Source organism: Panthera pardus, unplaced genomic scaffold, assembly GCF_024362965.1.
Source record: "Panthera pardus isolate Hobbes unplaced genomic scaffold, ASM2436296v1 HiC_scaffold_21, whole genome shotgun sequence".
Lineage (NCBI taxonomy): Eukaryota > Metazoa > Chordata > Mammalia > Carnivora > Felidae > Panthera > Panthera pardus.
In genome coordinates, this window is record NW_026526777.1 from 31,657,603 (window position 1) to 31,683,551 (window position 25,949).

Consider the following 25,949-nt stretch of genomic DNA (forward strand, 5'->3'; position numbering starts at 1 on the left):
GAAAAAAATCATAAATAAGTCAATATTTCTTGGAAGAAAGAAGCTAATCTGCCAAAAGGTATCTTACCTGTTTTTTTTTATAAGTAGACTCAATACCCCATGAAAATCTTATTTTGTATAGAAGACTGAAGTTAGCTGAAATGACAAGTTTTCAGCTTCCTCATTTTGACTGAACTTGTTTTTCTGGATTCCACCCTTGGGCTCTCCTTGGGGCCCAGCTATCTGGCCCAATCAGGCCATTTGGGAACAAACACCTGTGTTTAGAACTCGCTGTTGACCCAACAATCTGAGTTATGTGGTGATTTCTTAAAGGATAAATAGATGTGCCACTTCCCAGATTTCACAGAAGCCACCTAACTCGAAGCAGGCTGCCATGACCAGCCAGTCTCAGGGGATCCACCAGCTCCTTCAGGCAGAAAAAAGGGCCAAGGACAAGCTAGAGGAAGCCAAGAAGAGTAAGTCTCCGTCCTGTCTTACTTAGAAGGGATTTGTCACAAAATGATTGAGGCGGGTGCGACGAAATGAGCATGGGCCTTTAGGGGCAGACAGACTCTGCTTCAAACCCTGTTTCCACCACACCCTCAGAAAGCTTGGCCAATTCACTGAAACTACCCAGTCATATGTCCCTCTGGCTACACAGAGGACGAAGTTCTCTAACCCAGATCCTCCAAAGAGGTCATGTGCTAAATGAAATGACAGTGGACATTGAGTTTACAAGGAGACAAGGCCTTGAGGCTTGTCTCTGCACCTTCCTTAATGTTGCCACGCCTCGGTTTCTCAATATTGTGAAACGGTTAAGAGATAGACAACTTCCAGACTGAATCTACTTGTGAGTGAACGTGAGCAAATTACTTACCCTCTGTAAGCATCAGTTTCTGTTCCTATAAAATTGTGACAGTAACAGTTAACAGTTGGTTCCCATCCCTCTTTAATATTGGCTTTTAACTGCCAATATTTTTTAAATATTTCCATTTTATTCTCATTTTCTAACCTTCTTTTTATGTAGTCATGCATCTCTATATCAGTACAGAATGATCTGAGTAAATGTCAACCCCCTTCCTATGCTCTTTGATATACACCACAACCATATGAATGAGATGTTACTATTATTTCCACATGATGTATGTAAAAACTGAGAATTCATCATTTGCCAAAGGTCATATTTTAAAGATAGAAAATATCACGCAGGCACCATGCTTAATTCTTACTTTATTTACTCACACCAACTCTTTTGGCAAAGAGGAGAAATGATGCTCAGATAAATTAGGCAACTTGCCTAAACTCACACATAGTACGAATGGTACAGAGAAGATCTTAACAACTGCACTATACAAAACTTTCATAATTTTCATAATGAATAAACTGACATGTTGTCAATGAACAACTCGAATTTAGGAATAAGAACTATGCTTTTTCCACTATCCTGTTTCATATCACAGTATTATTTAATCTATAATAATTTGCGTCTATTACCTTCTTCCTAATGACATGTCTTGCCCCTGCAATTAGATTCAAAATTCAGTAAGAAGTGGCCCCGTCTTAAAAATGTTGATGCAACTCTTTGGGTGAATATAGTGATGGGAACAGAGTACGTAGTGCAAAAGCTTGTTTAGATGTATGGAATGGGATGCTGTAACAGAGCATTATAATGCAAGCGACGAGACCAGGAGCGAGGCAGTACTCATTCCACAGGGTTTTTTGATCACAGGTAAAATCATTTTTCTTTCTTAAGTTGATCTCTTGAGCGGTGGGCAATGTAACTACCGACAGCGGCAAAAGGAGGACTTACTTCATCATGTGGAAGGTGCTCAAAGAGAAAAGGAAGGAGAAAAACTCAAGACAAACTGTACCTACTTCTCCATTTCTTTTTCTATAACAAACCATGCAAATGACTGCAAAATGGTATGAATGCAGAGTAATTTTATAGAAAACAAAGCAGTCAAGGACCTGCTGATTGAAGCAGTGTAGAAAACTTCCTTATCTTTTATGCAAATTTTTAACCACTTCCAGAACAGAAGGCCAACTTATTTTAAGATGTTAGAATTGCATTACCTTTGCTTCCTCATCATGGAAAAAGCAAAATTACAATATTGAGCACATTAATACTATCATATGATTCAGTTGCTTTTTGCCAGTGTGTCTTTTGCAAAGCCGTTCGAGAAGAAAGGCTTTGTGAATCATGCAAGTTGTTTGGAGGAGAGGACCACTCAAAACTTTCTAGACACAGATTTCATAGTAAAAATAAAAGCCAACCTTGTTTGCCTTTCGGCGAGCGAATATGCTGTCCTTGGACAATCTTTCCCAGAAGGCAGTGTTGTAAACCACATATTATCTTATTTTCATACAAAACATTCATTTGATTTGCCAGTAACTTGAAGTTACTTGTGTACCTTTTCCCTTGGTCTTCAGTCATAAATATTCAAGCCAATATGCAACCAGTAATCATAAGTATCCAGGCCATAAAAACATTTTGGAAAATATTTTTTCAAATGTTATTTGCACAACCAACCTTTGCGCTATATTTTACAGAGAATGTCAGTCTGTCCTCTTTGCCTCACAAAGCATAGGCTTTAAGGACAGTTTTCTCCAGATAGTAGCTGCTTTCTTACGTAGCTATGAGCAGGTAACAGTTTATGGTTACAACTTCAGTTACTGCGCCCGTCATACTGACTTCTCAAGCTTCTGTAGCAAATAAAATACTACCTTTTGTACCCGGTATTTTGCCACCTTTCTCATATTTCACTGGTTTTGCAATTTATTAATTTATTTAATTTAGTAAATATTTATTGAGGGCCTACTGTTTCCAAGCCATTTTGTTATATACACTAATGAGTAGACCTAGACTCTTCCGTAAACAATTCTAGTGAGATAAATGCATAAATGAACATAAAAAGGAGAAAGGAATAATGCCATGAGAGGTACAGATCGCCATCATTTTTGTAAACCCATATATTTCACTTTTTTCCCCCCAAAAAGCAATTCATTTGAATATCTGACAGAATAGTTTCAGATGAAAACCAATACATTGCAATAGTGGCCACCATCATGGGAAGTCTAGGATCACTTTCTCTTTGTTAAATCCATTTATGTGAAAGCTTCTCAGAAATCTGCACATGGAAGGACTCCTTAATATATACCTAAAAGAAAGAAAGAGAAAACGAGAGGGAGAGGGAGACAGGGAAGGACGGAGAGGGGGGAAAAAACAATGGCAATTCACATGTTAATCATTTTAGAAAAATGCAAGATTAGTAAGGTAGTATATTTATATATAATGCTGCAAAAATATTAATATATTCCATTAAAAAGGACTGCCTTGGAGCTCAGTGAAGTTGCTACATAATACAATACAAGGTATAAATGCTTTGCCTTAAAGGATATAGATAAGAGTTTGTAGACCTGATGTATCAGGAATTCTCCTGAAGGCTGTTAGGTCTCTGGAAATGAAATATACAGGTCTCTGCTCTCAAGACACTCACCGGTCACGAGAGAACATTGTGGCTGGGCTGATGTGAGGGAAAATGGTGAGCAGACTCAAAAAGTTGGGCTGTGAAACAACAGAGTAGAAAAAGCATTGGTTTTTTTCTTATGTTTCCACATCTCTGAGTTTGACTCTTTTTTAGATAGAAATACAAGATATATATATGAAATATATAAATATCAGATAGATATATATATGCCATATGTATGATAGATAGATAGATAGATGGCCATGATGTTTTAAGGATCAGAAAACTATACCTAAGATAGAGTATAATCAAAATAGTTATTTTTATTTTTAACTAACATAATATGTATACTTATATATTACTATAAGTAATAAAAATAAGAGAATGGAATAAAAGATTAGGACGATCTAATTTTTTTTTTTTTTTTAACAATTGCTGCTAGTTCTGGGTCAGCTTTTCCTGTAATGAGGGAGAGTTGGACTGCCTCTAGTAGATGGCTAGAAAAGCTCAGATATCGGCCTGTGTTTACTGATTACGGATTAAATTATATTTATCAGTTAAGACACAAATTTTTATAGTCTTGCTGTTAGGTCGATTTTAGATGGAATCACAGTAGTTTGGCACTATTTTAAATTATCTTACTTGAAATTAACACCTTCTGCCTTAAAAATTTGCATTAATCAAAACATAAAAGTGAGTGTGTGGGCCCAAGGCAAGTTACATATTTTACAGCAGAACATCAGACCTGTCCTGGAGTTCCAGGTATGGGCAACTGAACTACTTCCAACAGAATTAGATTTGAAATTCAAGGTACCATCATCAATAGGAGGAAAAAAGACTTGTGTTCCTCTGAAATATTTGGTATTTTTACTTGTAGTTATGACTTGTTATGAGATCAGCATTTATTCCGTTTGCACCCATTGAAACTTGGAAAACTCTACAGCTCTTTTGAAATGCTCAAATACAGGTGACTCAACATCACATAGAGAATCCATAATCCCTAATTATTTCCAAAGATGAACCATAGCCTTTCTCACAAATAAACACTCAGTCTATCTACTTTGGCAGCTGACAAAAATAGTGTTTAACTCAAAATTAGAACTTGTATTACAGAATATAGATTGGAAGGTGTGGTAAACAATGTAAATGTTCAAATCTGAACATGAGAAAAACTGAACAAGTAGGTATATTTAAAATGTTCTAAAAGCAATAGACAATCTTAATAACAGTGAAGGACACACCTAGAATTTTCTGCCAAGATGGTGTGGTCAGTGCTCGCTTTCTGGATCTGGTCTGCCTGGTGGCAAATCCAGTTTTTGCCTCCTACTGGGTGGGTGAATTGGCCAGATTATCTTTGAACCTCAGTTTCCTTGGCCTCAAAATGGAGATAACACTATCTGCCTCATGGAATTTTCAAGATTGCCTGAGTTAATATGTATAAAGGACTTAAAACACTACTTGGCACATAGTAGGTGTTCAATAAATATTAACTATGAATATTCTTCCACTACTTAATAAAAAGAATTCTGTCAAAAAGTACAGCAGAATAATAGAGCTCCACTGATCTCTGAAGCACAATCTTCCATGAGGGCCTCTCTGAATTATACTTTAGAGCAAAATAAATAGTTAAGACAATATTTTGACTATCTACTTTGATGATACATCAGCTAATATAATAATGCAGATTCGTTTGTGTTGGGTCTATAGGACACCAACCATAAATATTTTTTTAAATCATCTAATTGCCTATTTGCTTCCAAATAGACAGATATTCCAAATTATTTAAACAAGCACCTTGATTTGATTTAATAAATTCTTCTCTATGCAAGTGAATACTTTGGTTCATGAAGACATGGCTTTTAATAAACTAATAAAATAAAAGTTGTTATATTAGAATTTCATGGTCCTGTCTTGTGTGTTTTGTAGGCCTGTAAATTTTTTCTCTTTTTTTTTTAACAGTCCACAGACTAATGGGGTATTTGTAAGTATATTGGACTTTCATTTCTTCAAGTGGGACATATTAAAACAGCCACAGAACATTTTCATCTAGGAATAGCAATTGATTATATTCAATCCAGAATCTACACAAAACTACTAACGATTTTTTTAATAAGGAAAATACAAGTACAAAGAATTGCAAAAGAAATACCAAGGAAGCAAAGATATGAAATGAGAGATTAGGGTCGGCAGAGAAACTGTGTAACCAAAGGAACTCTGCTGCTCTGTTTTTCTGGTGACATGACTTTATCTAATGTTTGTAGCAAGTGAGCAAGATAATGACATTCTTTGAACCAGGTTGGTTTTATCATACTATTCACAATCCCCAAAAGCCAAGGAAGGTTGTTGTTGTTTTTCTTCTGCACAACAGAATAAAAATGGCTATTCGTAACAGACCGCAATCTCCGTTCACAAAGTGCTCTTTGTTTTCACATCAAGTAAGGCAGCCTCTGTTTGGTTCGTGCATATTTTTGTCAGGTGGCTCATTCACTTGGATGTCTACTCTCCCTGCCACGCACGTGGATACCTGGCCTTGCTTCCAGTGCTCAGCTGACACTTCAGTCTATTTCTTGTGCGCCCCTGTATTAGTTTCCTAGAGCTTCTGTGACTATTACCACAAACAGGATGGTTAAAAAAAAAAAAAAAAAGATCAGAAATGTATTCTCTCACAGTTCTGGAGGCCAGAAGTCCAAACACAAGGTGCTGGCATGGTTGGTCCCTTCTGGAGGCACTAAGGGAGAAGAATCTGTCACGCCTCTCTTCCAGCTTCCAGTGATTGCCAACAATCCTTGGCCTTCCTTAGTTTGGAGCTGCATCATTCTAATCTTTACCTCTGTAAGTACAGACCTTCTCCCTTATGTGTCTTCTCTGTGCCTCTTTGTCTCTATGTCCAAATTTCCCTCTCCTGTAAGGACACTCCTATAAGATGTAGGCCCCATCTTAATTCGGTATGACCTCATCTGAACTTGATTGCATCTGCAAAGACCTTATTTCCAAATAAGGTCACCTTCACAGGTACCACAGGTTAGGATTTAAACATATCCTTCTGAAGGACACAATTGAACTCACAACATCTTCTGTCAAATCCACTTGACTGACTGTCTTGAGCCTTTATCTTCTTTGTCCCCTTTTGTAAAAAGGTGCCTGTATTCCTTGTGTCTACCTTTTTTTATTCAAATTTCTCCTGAACTCCCCTTTTTCATTAGTTTTTTTTTATTTGAGTGTAGTTAACACACAATGCTACATTAGTTTCAGATGTACGATATAGGGATTCAACTTCTCTATACGTTACACTATGCTTACCACAAGGGTAGCTACCATGTGTCACCATACAACGCTGGTGCAATATCATTATCTATATTCTTTGTGCTGTGCCTTCTATTCCTGTGACTTACTCATTCCATAACTGGAAGTCTGTCTCTCTCATTCCTCTTCACCCATTTTGCCAATCCCCCCACTACTCTTCCCTCTGGCAACCATGAGTTTGTTCTCTGTACTTATAGGTCTAATTCTGCTTTTTGTTTATTTATTCATTTGTGGCTTTGTGCAGATTCCACATATGAGGGAGATCATATGGTACTTGTCTTTCTCAGCCTGACGGATTTCACTTAGCATAATACCCTCTTCAACCAGATTGTTGTCGCTATAACTCCACCAAAGTTCCCTTTGCCGAGACCACAAATATTGTTAACCTTTTTATTAATTAGATACCTCGGTCACAACTGGATCCCTCTTTCATCTTTGAAACTTTTCCTTCATTTGACCTTGGGACACCACTTTCACAGTTGGCTATCTGCCACCTTTCTAATCTCTAAAGTTGGGGTCCCAATTTGAACCTGTTTTCTTCTATATCTGTAGATATTGCCTATGTGATCACATCTAACCCATGGCTTTAAAAACCAGCTCCATAAATGATGATTCCTAAACTTGCTATTTCCAGCCCTGGGTGCTTCTTCAATCTCCAAAGTCATGCGAACATCAGCCTTCTCATTACCGTCGCTAGTTGTTTACCAGGCATCTCAGTTAAATTGCATCCTCAACTCTATTCCCAAAATCAAATATTGGAGTCATCATTGCCTTATCTCTCTCTCTCATGTTCATCCATCAACTCTGCCTTCAAAGTATATACAGCTTCTTGCTAATTCCTCTGCTACTTTACCATTTCCGGTTAACATTTATCTGAACTATTGCAATAGATTGCAAACTGGTCTTCCTGATTCTCTTTTGCCCCTACAATCTATTCTCACCACACCGGCCAAAGAAATTCTTTTAAATCATACATAATGTCATGCCCCACCTTTGCTAAATACCCTTCATGAATTTAGCATCTCAAGGACCAAACAAGCCTTATCGTGCCCCATGAGCTCTGTGTGACCTGCCGTCACTGCTACCTCTCTAGTATCGTCTCCTAACATTCAGTCATCTTGTTCTCTTTCTTCCAGCCATGATAGTGTTTTGCTGCTTCTCGAGCATGTCACATACCCAAGGTTTTTGCATCTGCTGTTGCCGCTACTTGGAATGCTCTTTCCCTTCAGATAGCTGCATGGCTAATTGTCTTCTTCTTTTAGGTCTCTGTTCATATATCACTTCATCCAAAAGACAAGGCTTACCTAAGTTAACACCATCTCTCTATCCCTTAGGCTCCTTCTTTCTTCTTCATAGCACTTATTATCACTATCATATCATAAACTCTGTTTTCTTTTTTTTTTTTAATGTTTATTTATTTTTGAGAGAGAGAGAGACAGAGCATGGGTGGGGGACGGGCAGAGAGACAGGGAGACACAGAATCCGAAGCAGGCTCCAGGTTATGAGGTGTCAGCACAGAACTCAACACGGGGCTCCAACTCACGAGCCATGAGATCATGACCTGAGCCGAAGTCGGACGCCCAAACAACTGAGCCACCCAGGTGCCCCTAAACTCTCTGCCTTCTATCTCCACCTAATACGTTCAAATTACAAGCTCCATGAGAATAGAAAGTTGGTCTGTTTATGGTTTTCACTGTTGTATTTATAGTTCTAGAAACAGTGTGTGGCACAAAGAGGATATTCAGTAATATTCGTTGCTTAAATGTCTCTTTTTTCCATTCTCTGTAGCATTTGACACTGTTGGCCACATCCTTCTTGAATGTTTCTTTGATTTCCCCTACTCCTCTGACCACTAACTCTCAGGCTCTTCCTGAGAGTTCTCCTCCTTTTCTTATCTCTTGAATGTTGGCAGCCCCCCAGTTTGAGACCTTAGCTCTCTTTTCTCCTCCTTCTGTACACTCACCCTTGGTTGCAGTCCAAATCCTATCCCTATGACTAGCACATGTACAAACCCAGACGACTGACATCCATTTCAGAACTTGCTTCTGGATCCAAACTTGTCTGTCCAGATGCCTTAACTATCTCCATTTGGATATCCTCAGGGAAGCCCACAGAGGCTTTTCTAGTGACAGCCTCAGGACTTTTCCTCAAACTCACATTGTATTAATTATCTTTGTTCTTAATCAAAGTTCCCCAGAAACTGGGCTCATTTTCCTCATCATGATTAAAAATAATCAAATAGCTGTTCTTTGTCAAGCATTTTAATTACATTTTTTTTTCCCTAAAACATCTAATGACTTATTGCGGTAAATTATTAAATCTGTTTTATAGATGAGAAAACTCAGGCTCAGACACACTAATTTGCTTCAGGTTACAAAGCTTCTAATATCTTACTGCCGTTGTGCCTAGTGTATAATTTTGATTCTCTTCTGAAATAATAATAGACATCCCATCATCCTCATCCCTAAACAAATTCCAAAACCAATATAACAATCCAGTCAACAGAACAGGGTCTCTGTGTCTCAAGGGCTCATTCGCATTTGGGACACTCAATTTACATGGCCTCTCCTAACCACAAAACCAGGGAGACCCCATCCTTCACATTGCACTCCCTCCTCCCAAATTGAGTTTTACCTGCCCAAATTGAGTTTTTAATTCTTTTCCTACCAATCACCTGGAAATCAATTCAAACATCTTTCCCCTTCTCTTTCCCTTCCACAAAATTTCCCGTAAAATATCTCAATCAGGGCATGTTGAATGTAGGGCATATTTGCATGACAAGCCACATGTCTAAAAAATGAATACCTTTATTAAGGTGTAGCCATTTACAAAGAGTGTCCAAAACTAGCTTAGGAAGGGTCTCTGTGCTTTGTTCTAATCTCCAAAATGAAATATTCATCCCCATGGCTGTCCTGCCTAAAAAGTCAGCTCAATCATCCCCTCCTGGGAAGTCTCCCCTGACCCCGCTTGGCAGCCTCCTCTGACCCCCATTCTACATATCTGGGTCCAGTTGTTTATATTTTGACTGACCCTAATAACATAATTTTTAAAAACTTTTTTAATGTTTTATTTGTTTTTGAGAGCAAGAGAGACAGAGTAGGGGGGCGGGGCGGAGAAAGAGGGAGACACAGAACACGCAGCAGGCTACAGGCTCCAAACTGTCAGCACAGAGCCTGACATGGGACTCGAACTCGTGAACCGAGAGATCGTGACCTGAGCCGAAGTCTGACGCTTAACCGACTGAGCCACCCAGGCGCCCCTGCTTACCCTAATAACATAAGACATAACACAACTATTGGGATGGATGGCAAGCACTGACTGTCTAGAATTTAAGTAATGAAAATTTCCATACATGTGTGATTTTCAATTGCCATGGAACAAACAGAACCAAAACATATGTTCCGTTGTTTTCCTACTTGATTACATATATTCTTCACAATTTTATGTATTTTGCATTTTCTTCTTGGAAGCCAGAGCACCATGTACACATTTCCAAATTACACTGTATTTGTGCAAGGACCATACCACATGCATTTCACTATCTTCTATCTGTAGCCCTATGCAGAATGTATAGTAGGTGTTCAATAAACAATGAGTGAATAATGGATGGACAAATCAAAACCATCCTTTCCTGCACAACTCTAGAGCACCTGCTTTAGTAGTATAAGATAACCACGTCTTCTAAAGCAAACAAGCCTTGGGCCTGATAAGCCTGTATGACCTTGTAGGAAGTTTGGGACCAAATATTTGATTGAAATATTTAAAATCTGGACTGTTCCATAGGATCATCCTCATGTTTGATACAGACAGTGTTGAGAAATAAGAATATAAACCTTAATGCTTCTTAGGTCCCAGAATACTTTTAATGCTTAAGAAGATAAGGCATAATATTAAAATTTGGAAATCTTCCTACACAGACAGAGAAGAAAGCTAGAGGTTAATGGAAGTTGATTTCATGCATGCATTTTGCTTCACCTCTAGTCAAACAGCAGGCTTTAGGCTCCAGTTTCTTCCACTGGATTAAATCAGGTGTAGCATATGCAGGCTCTCACACAGCGGCAGCTGCTGAGTCTGTCCAGAAAATGGCTGTGCCAGCAGCAATTTCCCTGTGGCTCTCCTATTTAATTGAATGAGAACCAGCAGGTGACTGGTGCCATGACGGGGGAATCACAGACACACTCTGAGCCTGTCACTGTATGATGGAGGTAATATACAGCCTTTTAAGTAGAGCACTGGATTCTGCTCCAGGGTAGGGCACACAGAGCTTTTCCTATTATTATTATTATTATTTTTTAATGTACTAGAGTTGTGACTTTGAACCCAATATTTTTATACATTATGTAATTAACGTGGAAGAGTAGTGACGTCTCAGGTCATTTGTTTTATAAGTGATTATGAATCCTACAACCCATTATTACCAACAGAACGTTAATACACATTAAATATATGTTTGTCCTAATGTTAATGACAGCCGTGATAAGAAAGAAGGCTGAGGATCAGGGGATAGTTTCCCCTATCAACATATTGTGCATTTGTTCCGTGAATAGTGTTTAGTTGCCACAAAATGGTTAGAAATGTAGAGAATTAAGGAATCTGTAAATACAAAATGATAATGAGCATTAACTAAGTAGAAAAAAAGTAAGCAGTGTTGTTAATGTTCCATTAAGCCTCAAGCATCAGAAGAACACTAATTTTCACCAGACCTTGGATTTTATAGAGAGTAAAGACGTAGCTAAATGTCTGCTCTGCATGAGGCTTACTCAGTCCCATTCAAGGACAATAGGCATTAAAAGAGACACGTCAGTTTGTAACTCGGGAAATCTATCTTTATTCCGCATATATGTACAGTAACTGGCAAAACACCACATGCTTAGAAGGGAGAGAGCTTCAGGAACCATTTACACTCAAATGCTACAGAGGTATGTAAAAATGAAGGCATATAAAAACATGTATGTATGTGGATGACAGAAGTTTATGTTAAGATTTTCTTTCACGCTGCTTAATGAAAACATGCTTACTTAGTTCAAGGTCTGCACAATATAACAAACAGTTGACAAAAATTCTAAGCAAAAGCTTGAGACACTATCAGAGAAACTGTTAAATAAGCAAAAGAATGAAGGCATTTAACTGAAATTGAAGGACAATGGGTTCAGATAAAAAAAAAATTTAATACAGTTTGGAGTTTCTTTAAAGTTTTAATGACCACAAAGCATTAGTACCTAACCCCCTGAAGGTGCTGGGGGGCATAGCAGCAATTAATATTAGTCTATAACCCCCCACCCCAAATTTACTCTGGTTGTCAAAAAAAAAAGTCATGTGTCTAGCTAATGATCCCCGCAGCATTGTATTTGTCTGAAACTTTCATCTACATTGCTGTCTGCTGGCTTAAGGCTTACACCTTTGCTCTTAATAAAAGAAAAGAGAGCTATTTAACTAAGTCTCCTAACCATTAAAAACAATTGGTTTTACAGCCACTTTCAAGTCCCCCTCAGAGAAAGCTACTACAAAAAAATACCTACTTTGATGTGCTGTGGGGCTTAATCAGACATTCTAGAGTCAACAAATGCTAAGAAAAAAAATCCCAATAAAATGCTTTAAAAAATTGTAAGTCAGTTTGATAGAGTCTGAATTGCATGTTTGTAGTGTTTTTGGAGATCTGCCAGTGTTAAATCGGATCCAGTTGGTGTGGACTGAAGTATTCCTGGCAGCAAATCAGGACAGAAAATCTGACCAAATAATGTCTTTCCGAATAAGTGACAGCTAAAATCTGTTCTCTGGCTGTTACTGCTGTGAGTAAATGGGCAGATATTTTATTTAAACATGTAAGTGTGAAAGAAAGTTGTCATTTCCATGCTCTAAAAAACCCAATTGAAAAAGTAAGGTGTTTTTCAATACTGTTCTTTAATGAACTTCACCATTTTAGAGAAATTTATCAGGAAAACAATGTAGACCTCGCCTATTTTATTTTTTTAGAATTGAAGTTTGAAATTCCATGTCGATTAAAAAATTCATTCCTCCTTTGCCACCGTTAATATTCAGGGAAAGAGAAGCGATTGAAGCAAGCTAAGGAGGAAGCCGTGGCAGAAATTAACCAGTACAGAATGCAGAGAGATAAGGAGTTTCGACTGAAACAATCTAAGGTAAGTAAGAAAGTTAGCACAGCTTTTCTATGTGGTATAGATTATAATACATTAATATTCAAGAGGTGTAATGCAGAATATCAAGGGGGAAAAATGCAACAGATTGAGCAGACACAGTTCAACTAAGCCTGAACATCAGACTAAATCTTATACGTTACAGAATTACTGATTTTACATGTTCACTTTCCAGACTTTTCGATTTGCTGTCTAAAGTATCAATCAATAGTGAATGTCTAATATGTAGTCCATATTAAAAATCATATTTTCAAATATTCAAACTGAAGGGACTGGTTGAAGTATTATTCCCACCACAGATGATGAACACATTTTATTAAGAAAAACACTTCAGAAAACATATTTTTGTGCCTACTAATATTTACCACTACAATCAATAAAAAGTGTTTCACACTGTTATAGAATGAGTTTCTTGGTCAACTTTCTTTGGCATATTCAAGATTTACAAATGACCAAAGTAGATATGGTAGATTCAGCAAATTGCTACAAAGTCTTCTGGTATTTTTTTTTTTTTATTATTTCCTTTTCAATTGTCTGGCTCCATTCAACAAATGTTTCATGAAAATATTTTTAAAAGGTTTTTCCGGGGCGCCTGGGTGGCTCAGTCGGTTAAGCGTCCGACTTCAGCTCAGGTCACGATCTCATAGTCCGTGAGTTCAAGCCCCGCATCCGGCTCTGGGCTGATGGCTCGGAGCCTGGAGCCTGCTTCTGATTCTGTGTCTCCCTCTCTCTCTGCGCCTCCCCCATTCATGCTCTGTCTCTCTCTGTCTCAAAAATAAATAAACGTTAGAAAAAATTCTTTAAAAAAATAAAATAAAATAAATAAAATAAAATAAAATAAAATAAAATAAAATAAAATAAAAGGTTTTTCCTCCACTAGCACTTTAAATGTATCTATAGTTTACAGTGAAAAAAAAAAAAGTGCATGAAAATTTCAGAACCAACATCCTCCTTTTCCTACTGCGATATGACTAAGAATTTTTTTTTTAATTCTGTGTGTTACAACTAAAGTTTATATGATATAAGGGTTTTTCCCCCCAATAGAAACATAAGTAAAGCCTGACATTGAAAGATGAACTACAAGCACTTTGGAAATCCCCTTACTTACAACTTCTATTTTAGCGGGAGTAGATGTGGGGCTGGTAGAGGGTCAGGGAAATCGAATCCCATGATAGGAAAAACTTTTCCAGGGGGGCTCCTTCTTAAAAGAAAAAGTCCTTCCCAGAATGAAGTGGACCACTCAGCAAAAATAAATTCTTCTCATCAGCCTTTCAAAAATCGAATCATAAAATCCTAGGTCTATACATGTGTATACAGCCCTCCGTGATTGGCCCTTGGCTATCTCTCTAACCTGTCAGTTCTGAAAATGTCATGCACCCACTTTTTACTGTGAACTGCAGATATTTTTTAAATGCTCGTGTAGGGAAAAGCATTTCTTTATATTCTCATGAAAGATTTATTGAAAGAAACCAGCCAAATGAGAAGGAAATCATAAGGGAATACCAGAACACTTTTCAGCAACGTGCAACAAGATCTGCTTTGGTCATTTGTAACGTTTTCTACTACTTTTGTCTCCACTTGGTCTCTTGCAGCCATATCGGTCTTCCTGTTCTTCCCCAAACAGATTGAACACACAACTGCCAACTGTGCCTTTGCACATCCTGTATTTGCTCCCTGGAATCATTATCTTCTAGACATATTCATCCTTCTTCAATCTCTGTTCATTTGTTAGCTCATCTTTCAGATCACCTTATTTAAAACTGTGTCTTTCATTAGAAAAGAAAGTAGTTTTCCATTATATTCATATCATGCAACACTACTAGATACATCATATATTTACATTTTTTACTTATTGCCTGTCTTTTCTTCTGAACTATAAACACCAAAACAATAAGGTCTATGTGTTGTTCTCTGTTATTTTCCCCAACAATGAAATAGTGTCTGTTCCATAGTAAGTACGATAAATATTCATTGAGAGAATAAGTAACTAACATTTCTTCTGTGACTTTATCTTTCTTATTGAGTCCTGTCATGACCCATAACATATTGGGACCTGAGAAAATAGTTATCCCTAATACCAGTCAGCATTTATTATTCTATGCAGGATATTTCTGATGTACTTATATTTCTAAGTCATAACAAAACTGACTGTAATTTTAGAAAGTAACTGGGTTAAATCTCTTGAAATGTTATTTCTTCAGAAGAATCTCATAAGATGTAAATCTGGCTCAGGATATTTGTTCTCTGCTTTGGAAAATAATTAAAACTCCTCATTGCTCTCATAATTAGAGCTCTAAGCCAATTTTACAGCTAGTTGATCAAAAGCTCACATCGAAAGGTCAACATGTTTAGGCCTCCACTAACTTCAAGCATATTGTAAAACCATTAGCACAGATATTCCTTCCTTGGCATGACCTCCATATGTCAGACATATTGCTATTCCAGTTAAATCTCATCATCATTAACCCAGGGCAAGTAGGAGGCCTGGGAGGAGACCCAAGAAGCCAGTTTTCTGCCTGCTGTGGGTGAGACACCTCGATGTTACTTTTTTTAGTTGTGTCTTAGCTCTTGTTAATGTATGTGTTGTTTCCATTCCCCTGACATATCAACAAAAGCAGGTATCCCGATGTCGGTTGTATAACAACAAATATTGTTTTATTGAAGATTTATTTCTCCCTTCCTTATCATTGCTACCAAATATAACATCTTCTAAAGGAGATATGACATTGCTAAAAGGAATCGGACCACAGTGGAGACATTAAATCTATTATTAATGCAGAAGTCAGTGGGATCATGAATCCCAACAGGAGAAATGAAAATAGTCGCCTGGAGCATAATGATGATTTTTGTATCTTCATCTTCCTTCCTGAATTCATATCATGAAAACATTTTGTTTCCTTGAAGCAACCATATATTGAGCATGCCAAACGGTGTTTTGCTTATGATAGTGGGGCCCGGACTTCCGCTTTCTCTTAGACAGGAACATTTGAACAATTTATAAAGAAACGTACTGAATATTGAAAGATTCCACCAGCATCAGTCATTTAGCTGTAAATCTATATGTATCAGTCTCAACACTGAAGTTTTGAAAATCAACAGTGAGAAGTCCTTAAAGGGTGTCCTTTGATCAAATGTACCTGCCCCATGTCACACAATGATCAACTTCTAATTTCTGTAGTGTCCTAAGCATTCAGATAGAAGGCTTCTGCCAATGAGAGCAATAGAACACAGGTAATAAGTTCTCTGTAATATCTAGAGATCTGATCGTTCTATTCAGTTCAACAAATATGTATTGGGCATCCACTTTGAGGTGTTTGAGGCACTTGTAATACATCAGTGGACAAGATGCCACTGATCCTTTGTGGAGCTTATGTTCATTTCTTTACTCACCTGCGTGGTTTAAATCAACACTGTCTGCAGATATAAAGGTATGGAATTCTTTCCATGGAAGGCCGTCTAAAATAGTATATGGTGCCAGAGGGGAGGTGTGTGGGGGGATGGGTGAAATAGGTGAAGGGGTTTAAGAGGACACTTAATGAGCACTGAGTAATATATAGAATTGTTGAATCACTATATTGTACACCTGAAATTAACATAAGATTGTATGTTAACTATATAAGAATTTAAAATAAGGTAAAAAATAAAGTAAAAAAAAATAGTGCATGGTTAGTTATTGGTATAGTAATGTCTAGGGAACAATGTAGAAACTCAAATTACTGTGCATTAAATAAACTCAGAAAAAAATATTATATTTAATTATGCAGGATGAGACATGAGATTATGAGCCATTTTTTAAGGGTATCCCAATGTTTCTGAAAGTGTATAATGGCTTTAAAAAACTAGAAAGTACAAGCAACACAATCAGTGAAAAATCATAATAATAATCACTAACACTTACTGATTAGTCGCTCAGTGCTAGGCTCCTTGCTATGTACCGTCTATACTATAATCCTTTCAGAAAATGATCATGTTGTCTTAGAAAACCACGTTAAGAACACAACTAATAGTAGTAGCTGTCATCTGTGGATTAAACCTGCACTGTCAAAAAGGGTGGCCACCAAACAGACACATGAAAAGATGCTCAACATCACTCATCATCAGGGAAAAACAAATCAAAACCACCTTGAGATACCACCTGACACTGGTCAGAGGGCTAAAATCAACAACTTAAGAAACAATCGATGTTGGCAAGGATATGGAGAAAGGGGAGCCCTCTTGCTTTGTTGGTGGGAATGCAAACTGGTGCAGCCACTCTGGAAAACAGTGTGGAGGTTCCTCAAAAAATTAAAAATAGAGTTACCATATGATCCAGCAATAGCACTACTAGGAATTTATCCAAAGGATACAGGAGTACTGATTCACAGGGGCACATGTACCCCAATGTTTATAGCAGCACTATCAACAATAGCCAAATTACTGAAAGAGCCCAAATATCCATCAACTGGTGAATGGATAAAGAAGATGTGGTTTATATATACAGTGGAATACTACTTGGCAATGAGAAAGAATGAAATCTTGCCATTTGCAGCAATGTGGATGGAACTGGAGGGTATCGTGCTAAGTGAAGTAAGTCAGTCAGAGAAAGATATGTTTTCACTCGTATGTGGAATTTGAAAAACTTAACAGAAGACCATGGGGGAAGGGAAGGGGAAAAATAGTTTTAGAGAGGGAGGCAAACCATAAGAGACTCTTAAATACAGAGAGCAAACCTAAGGGTTGATGGGGCGAGGCGGGGGAGAGGGGAAAAGGGTGATGAACATGAGGAGGGCACTTGTTGGGATGAGCACTGGGTGTTAGAGGTAAGCGATGAATCATGGGAATCTACTCCCAAAGCCAAGAGCACACTGCATACGCTGTATGTGAACTAACTTGACAGTCAATTCTATTAAAAAAAAAAAAGGTGGCCACTTCACATATAGCTAATTAAACTTGAAATGTAATTAGTCCACATTAAGATATTCTGTAAGTATAAAAGACATACCAGATTACAAAAAACTTCATATGAAAAACAATGGAATAATTTTTGTGTTGCTTGTACCTTAAAATAATAATATTAAGAATATAAGCTTAAATAAAAAATATTATTAGGGGCATCTGTGTGGCTCAGTTGGTCGAGCATCCGACTCTTGATTTTGTCTCAGGTCACGATCCCAAGGTCATGGAGTGTGGAGCCTGCTTAAGATTCTCTCTTTCCCTTTGCTCTTCTCCCACTCACACAGATGTGTGTATGTGTGTGGGGGAGATGGAGGAGGGATATGCACACGCGTGCACACATGTTCTCTCAAATATATATATATATTACGAAAATTAATTTTACCCAGTCTTTTTACCTTTTGAATGTGACTCTAGAAAATTTTAAATCATTTGTATGATTTTCTTTGTGGGTCATATTACATTTCTATTGGACAGCTTTGAAATAAAGAACCTAAGGTTGAGGGGCGCCTGGGTGGCTCAGTCGGTTGAGCGACCAACTTCGGCTCAGGTCATGATATCACGGTTTGTGGGTTTGAGCCCCACATCGGGCTCAGCGCTGACAGCTAGGAGCCTGGAGCCTGCTTTGGATTCTGTGTCTCCCTCTCTCTCTGCCCCTTCTGCACTCATGCTCTGTCTCTCTCTGTCTCAGAAATAAATAAACATTTTAAAAAATTAAAAAATAAAATAATAAAATAAAATAGAATTTAATTTAATTTAATTTAATTTAATTTAATTTAAAAAAAAGAACCTAAGGTTGAAATAAACTTTTCCAAAGTCCTGCAGGATAGTGCAGAAATCTAACCTAATAATAGCTATTTTAACACTGCTCTAAAGAAAAAAATGATAATAATTTTATACTAGTTTGTCTTTTAAATATTTCAACCCTTAAAACATTGGATTTAGGACTTTTTTTAGTGGGGTAGAATCTCACTTAATATAGTAGATTTAGAGGAAAAAATTGATTTTGGTAGAATTATTTTGGTAAATAGTTCTCTTCCATTTTTAAACTTCTACCTAGCAAGAGAAATTCAGTCCATATGTCTGCTCCTTGTATGCTCACTTATCTCAATGTTATTTTATAAAAGTTACTTGATGTCTTAGAAGCTATATTTCCTTAAAATGATTTTCTTTGAACTGGGAAGCCCTTATTGCATGGTATATAAACAGAAAAGAACTTGAACCTGATAGCTTTCAATTGTGTTTGATTTCAAGTTTAGGACCCAGAAAGATAATGCGAATTCTAGAATTTAGAATAGTCTAACAACCCTGAAATAGAAGTCAATCATTAGTGGAGTCTCTTGGACTGAACTTAATGCATACCTTCCTTGTGTGTAAACATTCACAGAAGAGAAAAACAAACAAAAAACAGCTGTGTTGCCTTAACAATACCATGTTTAAGAAAGGCTGAGTTTACAAAGGAGATGAATTAGGAGTTGATTGCTTTACAAAGGGTAACTTTTCAAAGGATTTCACTGAAGAATCCCTTTAAATTAGTAACTCCCCTGGTGAAATTATATTTTGGTCGAATCTCTTGGAGATAAATGGAAATACTGGGAATCACTGTCAATAAAAGAGCAACCAGAAAGATATATTAAACTGTATCTATATAATGTAAGTAAATGGACAAGTATATCTTAATATGAAAGAAATCCACTTTATATTAAAATTTTCAAAATTATCTATCATCCAAAAAGAGATACGTATGCATGTAAAAGTACCTTACTGGGCATATCGTGACTATATCTTCCTGGAAAACAACAATTAATCAGTTCAGATAATATATTTAAAAAATCGGCAAATCAGTTATTTGCTTTTTGAAAACCAGCACAAGGGGTTTAATGATGTCTTACCACTTTACTTTCCAGACTTTTAATTCAGAAAAGTAAGCAATGGGGAAGATAGAGGAACTGAATGGCAACTCTTACAAATATATGAAAAATGCAGTACAGGAAAAACCTCCTGAGTACGGAGGATGATTGTGAATGTGCCTCCAATTTGCACTGTGTGGAGACCAGCCTAGAAGTAGAAGTAACTGACCATGGCCACCTTTCATTTTTTAGGAAAGTTTATCCATCCCACTTATGGTATTGGTGATCGTATCCATTCTCTGAGAAAGTTCTAGAAAAATAATACGCAATGTGTACACTCTAGAACAATCTTTAATAAATAGGCCAAAACAAGTTTAAGTAGTAGACCAGTGACACTTTACTATGGATAGTGTGGTGAATTCTGTCCGTTGTATTTTGTCAGGTAATGGGGTCTCAAAGTAATCTCTCAGAGGAAGTAGACGAGCGAACACTCGGAAAGATAAAAGAATTGAATGGAAGCTACAACAAGTACATGGAAGTCGTGCTGAAACAGCTTTTGAACATGGTTTGTGACGTGAAGCCGGGAATCCACGTAAACTACAGAGCTACCCACTAAACGTGCACCCTACTGCTCAATAAATGGTATGTGCATGAAATTTGAAATGTAAATCTTAAATTCACTAGACATTTACAGATTTCAATGTGACATAATTCACACATAAGCACTGAATTTAAAAGCAAACAAACAAAAAGTTGTTATATCTTTCTCGGTAATGGGCGTGACTTGTCATTTAACGTAAAGTAAATCGAGCCGGCAGAGTAACATATTTTTTGACACTTGGCAGAAAAATGTGAACCTGGCCACTTTTTAGCGAGTATGAGGTTTAGGGGGAAAAAAAAAAATGCTTCTTCTGAGCAATTTAGAAAATGTTTTCTTTGTTGTAGCTGTTAAAAGATCATTTTTAAAGAAAGATTTCTATCTCAGACAGATATAAAATGAACAGATGTCAAGGATTTTGTTTAAGTCATTAGTGAGGAAACCAGTCATTAATCAATGAGGAAATCAGTAAGATGTTACCACTAATTCAAAGAACAGTAAGAATGTCATAGCTACAGAAATGATAGAAAAATAGATAAATGATAGATAGATAGATAGATAGATAGATAGATGATAGATAGATATAGAGGCACCTGGGTGGCTCAGTCTGTTGAGTGTCTGACTCTTGATTGTGGCTCAGGTCATGATCCCAGGGTCGTGGGATCAAGCCCCACCTTGGGTTCCACTCTGAGTGTGGAGCCTTCTCCACACACTCTCTCTCTCTCTCCCTCTCCCTCTCCCTCTGCCACTCTCCCCCTAAATAAGATAGATGATAGATAGATAGAGATTAGAGAGAGAGAGAGAGAGAGAGAGAGATGATACAGAAAAAGATATGAGTTGGTTATGTAACCATTCTCTCTACCTACCTTCAACTAACCAGATATTCTTCTTTCAACTATCATTTTTTTATTTTTATTTTTTTAATGTTTATTTATTTTTGAAGGAGAGAGAGAGAGCATGCATGAGCGCTAGTGGGGGAGGGGCAGAGAGAGATGGAGACGCGGAATCTGAAGCAGGTTCCAGGCTCTGAGCTGTCAGCACAGAGCCTGATGTGGGGCTCGAACTCAGGAGCCATGAGATCATGATCTAAGACGAAGTGGACACTTAGCCAACTGAGCCAACCAGGCGCCCCTCAATTATCATTTTTTAAAAGAGAAAAGTGAATGATAATTAAATGAGCTGTTAGCATAGGTGTTTAGGCTTAAAAACAATCAATCAATCAATCAATCATTAAAACAAACAAACAAACAAAAAAAGCCCCAGGTGATGTAGCAGGTTAGTATGTATTATGAATTGAATGTTTGTGTCCCTCCCAAAATTTATATGTTAAAATCTAATCCCCAGGGTCACCGTATTTGGAGATGGGCCATTTAATAAGTAATTGAGTCAGGAGAGTGGAGCCCTCGTGATTAGAATTTGCGCCCCTATAAGAAGACACCAGAGAGCTAGTTCACTCAGGAGAAGTTGGCAATCTGCAACCCGGAAGAGGGCTCTCACCAGCCCCTGACCATGCTGGTACCCTAATCTCAGACTTCCAGCCTCTAGAACTATGAAAAATAAATTTTCTGTTATTTATAAGCCACCCAGTGTGTTTGGTACTTGGTTATAGCAGCCCCCGCCCCAAACCAATGCAGACAGTATGCCATTAGCCCAGCCACCTAGACAGTAATCACTAAATTCTTGTTAGGTACCGGGCACTTTAAGTACAACGTATGAATTATCTTGATCCCATTATTGTGGTTGTGTTAGCACGCATCCCTGTTTTACAAAATGGGAAATAGCAATTAAGGAACTTGTCCGCAGTTGCTTGAATGACCGTGACATGGGACTTCCAGTCTGGCCAATGACTCCAATGTCCTCACCCTTCATTACTTACTCCCCGAAAAGTTTCTATATTTACATCATTAAGAATCTCGGAGTACTCTGCTTCTCCAAGAATATATGCAGACAAAATTTAGTTCCAGTTGAAACACAATTTAACTGGTAAATTTTAATCATTACCAAATTACTCAATTCCAAATATAGACTAAAATTATTCTAATTGATCACTGTTTTAGATTAACCTACACTAGATGTAGGTCCCCCTCTAGCAGACAAAATTAAAATTTTACCACATAGTCTTAAATCTCAGAAACATTCAATTTTATATTGACATTGGGCAAATGGATGAAAAATTTAATATCATTTGCTTTTCCCAACTTGTTGGGAAAACAGGTTAGTTTTTTTAAAAATTTCAAATAGATTTCTCTATTTGCCAGAAAGACAACTGATTCTCCAATTAATGACCAGAAGGGTATCAACCTTTCCTAGGAACGATGTCCTTTAGTTTTGGGGGGTAGAGGGGGAACGAAGGCAAGACATCAAGTAAAGTTGCCTCCCTCAAATGAGGACAGCCACGGAGGATTTCCACTTTAACACAGATTTGGAGATTTTGATTACTCCTTCAGAGGTGAGTTATGTAAAACAATGACCAAAGCTGCACTTTTGAAAAATTGCCATGTGAAAAGATAATTCTAAAAGACATAGCCTTGTGATTTGCCTTACATATCTTACCTCATGAAAAATATCTTAAATACCTTATTATGAAAACTATCGAGATGTCAATTTTCTGTGTAAGAAAAGCTTGAATATGTAATCTGGAACACACAAGTTGATAAATTCCTGAGCCTACACGGGATGTTTTTTTAGGCTTAAATGCAATAGAAATACACTAAAATCGGTAGAGGATTTTTCTCGGCAGTAAAGGAGCTACGACAGCCGGAAGACAGTGGTGAAGATTGGGTGTCACTAGCCTCTGTGTCTGGTCCTGGCTGTGCCCCACACTCTCTATGTCCTGTTGGCAACTTACTCAATCTCGCTGGTCTCAGATTCTTTTTCAATGTTTTAATAGACAAAATGGCATTCAACTAAATGATCTCCATAGGTCCTTCAATATTCAATTCTACATACTAAATCAGACCATTTGCAAAAGTCAGTACTCATTACCTGTAGTTTTCTCACTTCTGTAGTATTTGTTAATGTTTTTAATGACCCCACATCTATTCTCAACATCTGAACTATTTCAGAACATCTCCCCAAAGTGTGCCACTTTGGCATGTGGGCTATTTTGAGCTGAAAGCAATCAAGACCCAGCAGACTCAAGAAAAATCTTTACCTCTCCCTTAAACTACCTACAAGAATTTGAGAAAGAGAGCTATTACCAAGAGATAACTTTTGCATCTACATGACCTATCTGTGTGGCAGGACAAACATCTAATTACCAAACATCTGCTCCTGTTATTATCCTGTGAATCACCCTCCTTCTTTTTGAAACTCCAGGCCCTTATCTCGTCCCCTCGTGTAAGATGGCATTTAAGCTTCAATTGTCCCACTGTCCTTGGGTCTAATCTTCTCATGGGCATCCTGTATGTGTGCAATTAAATTTATTTTCCTTCTGTTAATCTGTCCTATATTAATTTGATTACTAGACTATCCGAAGAACCAAAAAGGATGGAAGAAGCAAACATACTGTGTTGGCAGGAATATGTGGTGATCTCCAGCATTCTTAGCTCTGTAGCTCTGTAAAAGTGTAGTTTTTACACTCAAATATGGTTTCACATCTATGCCTAACTGAATGAGTCATTTTTCAAGAGCTCTCACACTCCCACATATGGCTAAGCTGCCAGGTTTTACTTTATTTACATATGAAAAAGGTTTTACATATTTCAGAGACAACTCACTTATCTATGACAGCTTTCTCAGTCACAAAAAAAATGTTGACTTTTTTTTTTTGCACAGGTACTTATCCTAAAATAATTTTCCTGTTCATACAGGTCTTCACACAGAAATGGAATAAAGTAAGAATGTGTTTAATCGTCCTTCGTCCTTCTTTTGATCGTTGGCACGATCAGAAACTGCAAAATGAAAAATGACTCCATTAAGTTCTTACTTATTTCCATTGTACCTAAAAGCAAAGCCATGCAATTTACAGAATGTAGAGGAATAAAATGGTTTCTGATTTATTTCTCTGTATTACACACAAACACGCACAAAGTCAAGAATTGCCACCAATAGATCAGCACTATTATTTTCTAGATGAACAGAACTAGGAGAATGGAGTTGGCCAGTGTATGAAAACCTGCCAATTTCTAAATCTCCAGATGAGGCTACTCTGGAAACATCCAATCCTCAACATGGAAAAATCCAACCTAGATCAACAGAGGTCAACAGAGCCACATTGCCCACGGCGGCCCATAAACACATAAGTGAGAAAAGTGAAGACCATATAAACCACTTAGAAGACCTACAGTCTCAAGAGCAATGATAAATTGTTATTTTAAGCCCCGAAGTTTTAGGGTGATGTGTTATGAAGCAATAGCTAACTGATATCCCCATTAGCTATCGCTTTAAAAGAGGAGGGAGGACAATAAGACAGATATGTGACTGTCAGACTCAGATCTGTGAAGGAGGCCTTTGAGGAGGAGATGCATGGTGAGCAAATGAGAGACACCAGCTACAGGCTAACTAGAAAACTACGAAAATGGTCAGAGATGGGGCTACCACATGAAGGGGAGATGTGGCAAACATGTGTTTTTGTTTGGATAGGAAATGCGAGAGCATATTCGTACACCAATTGAAGTTCTCCCAGAGAAGAAAATATTTCTCTAAAGAACAGAAGAAAACTATTGCGGAAGCAAAGTCCCTGAGAGGGCAGGAAGCATAGGATTCCCATCTGAAGTAAAAGAGTTGACCTGACACTAACAGGAAGATGACATACAAGTGGAGTTTGACATACAGGTGGTAGGTAGGTCTAGCAGTAGGGAGATGAGAAAGTTCCTGTCTGATTGACTGGTGTTTTCAAAATAAATATGAGGGAAATGATTAGGCGAGAATGAACAGAAATTTCAGGAGACTTATCCAGACAAGAGAAAGAGTGAATGGTTGTTTTAGAAAGTGACCAGATGACTGTGCTGGGGAATTATAATAAGACTGTCAAGCAGGGTTGAGTGTCCAAAGGAGACATATTGTCGTACTTGTAAAATGAAATAAAGTCAGTTGTGTGCTTTTGTCTGGTGATGGGGAGCTGCTCAGGTGTAGGCATGGGGGAGGCAGAGTCTGGTTCCACCTCTCAACTTCTGAACTGAGACCTGACATCAGCTCCCTTGTTCTTTTTCTTTCAGCTCTCAAGTTGAACTGGGATAATTCTCCTCAGAATGGATACTGTATTCCTAAATTTAAAGAGAACAAGATTATTGGAAGGAAAGTATGATAAAATAAAGCTAAGAATCTAAGCACAGAGGCCATTAAAAATGTAATGATTCTGGGGCACCTGGATGACTCAGTCAGTTAAGCATCTGATTCTTGGTTTTGACTCAGGTCATGATCTCACAGTTCATGAGTTTGAGCCTTGTCAGCTCTGGCTGCCAGTGTGAAGCCTGGTTGGGATTCTCTCTCTCTCTCTCTCTCTCTCTCTCTCTCTCTCTCTCTCTCTCTCTCTCTCAGTCCTTCTCTCTTTCTCTCTCTCTCTTTCAAAATAAATAAACTTTAAAAATGTAATGCTTCTATTTCATCCAGGGGAAGAAATGTAACCGCTGTTATTTCTATGTGATTGTCCCATATCCCATCCCCCTACCTCCATCCTCTTGGTGCTGCCGGATGTTGGCACTGCAGGAAGTGGTTAGGGCAG

The 25,949-nt window shown here is 37.7% G+C and overlaps 1 protein-coding gene across 2 annotated transcripts; it reads left to right on the forward strand.

Annotated features, from left to right (window-relative positions):
- Positions 1-313: 313 nt before the first annotated feature.
- On the forward strand, positions 314-25,559 carry ATP6V1G3 (ATPase H+ transporting V1 subunit G3). Of its 2 annotated transcripts, none has more exons than XM_019430659.2 (4): positions 314-455; positions 12,789-12,889; positions 20,129-20,328; positions 21,629-21,897. In XM_019430659.2, the coding sequence occupies exons 1-3, from the start codon at positions 374-376 to the stop codon at positions 20,300-20,302; spliced, it is 357 nt and encodes a 118-aa protein (XP_019286204.1). In that variant the 5' UTR covers positions 314-373; the 3' UTR covers positions 20,303-20,328; positions 21,629-21,897. The 2 variants fall into 2 exon arrangements, with proteins under 2 accessions (XP_019286204.1, XP_019286200.1); XM_019430655.2 differs by lacking the exon at positions 21,629-21,897 and adding an exon at positions 25,444-25,559 and having other exon boundaries at positions 319-455.
- Positions 25,560-25,949: the final 390 nt, after the last annotated feature.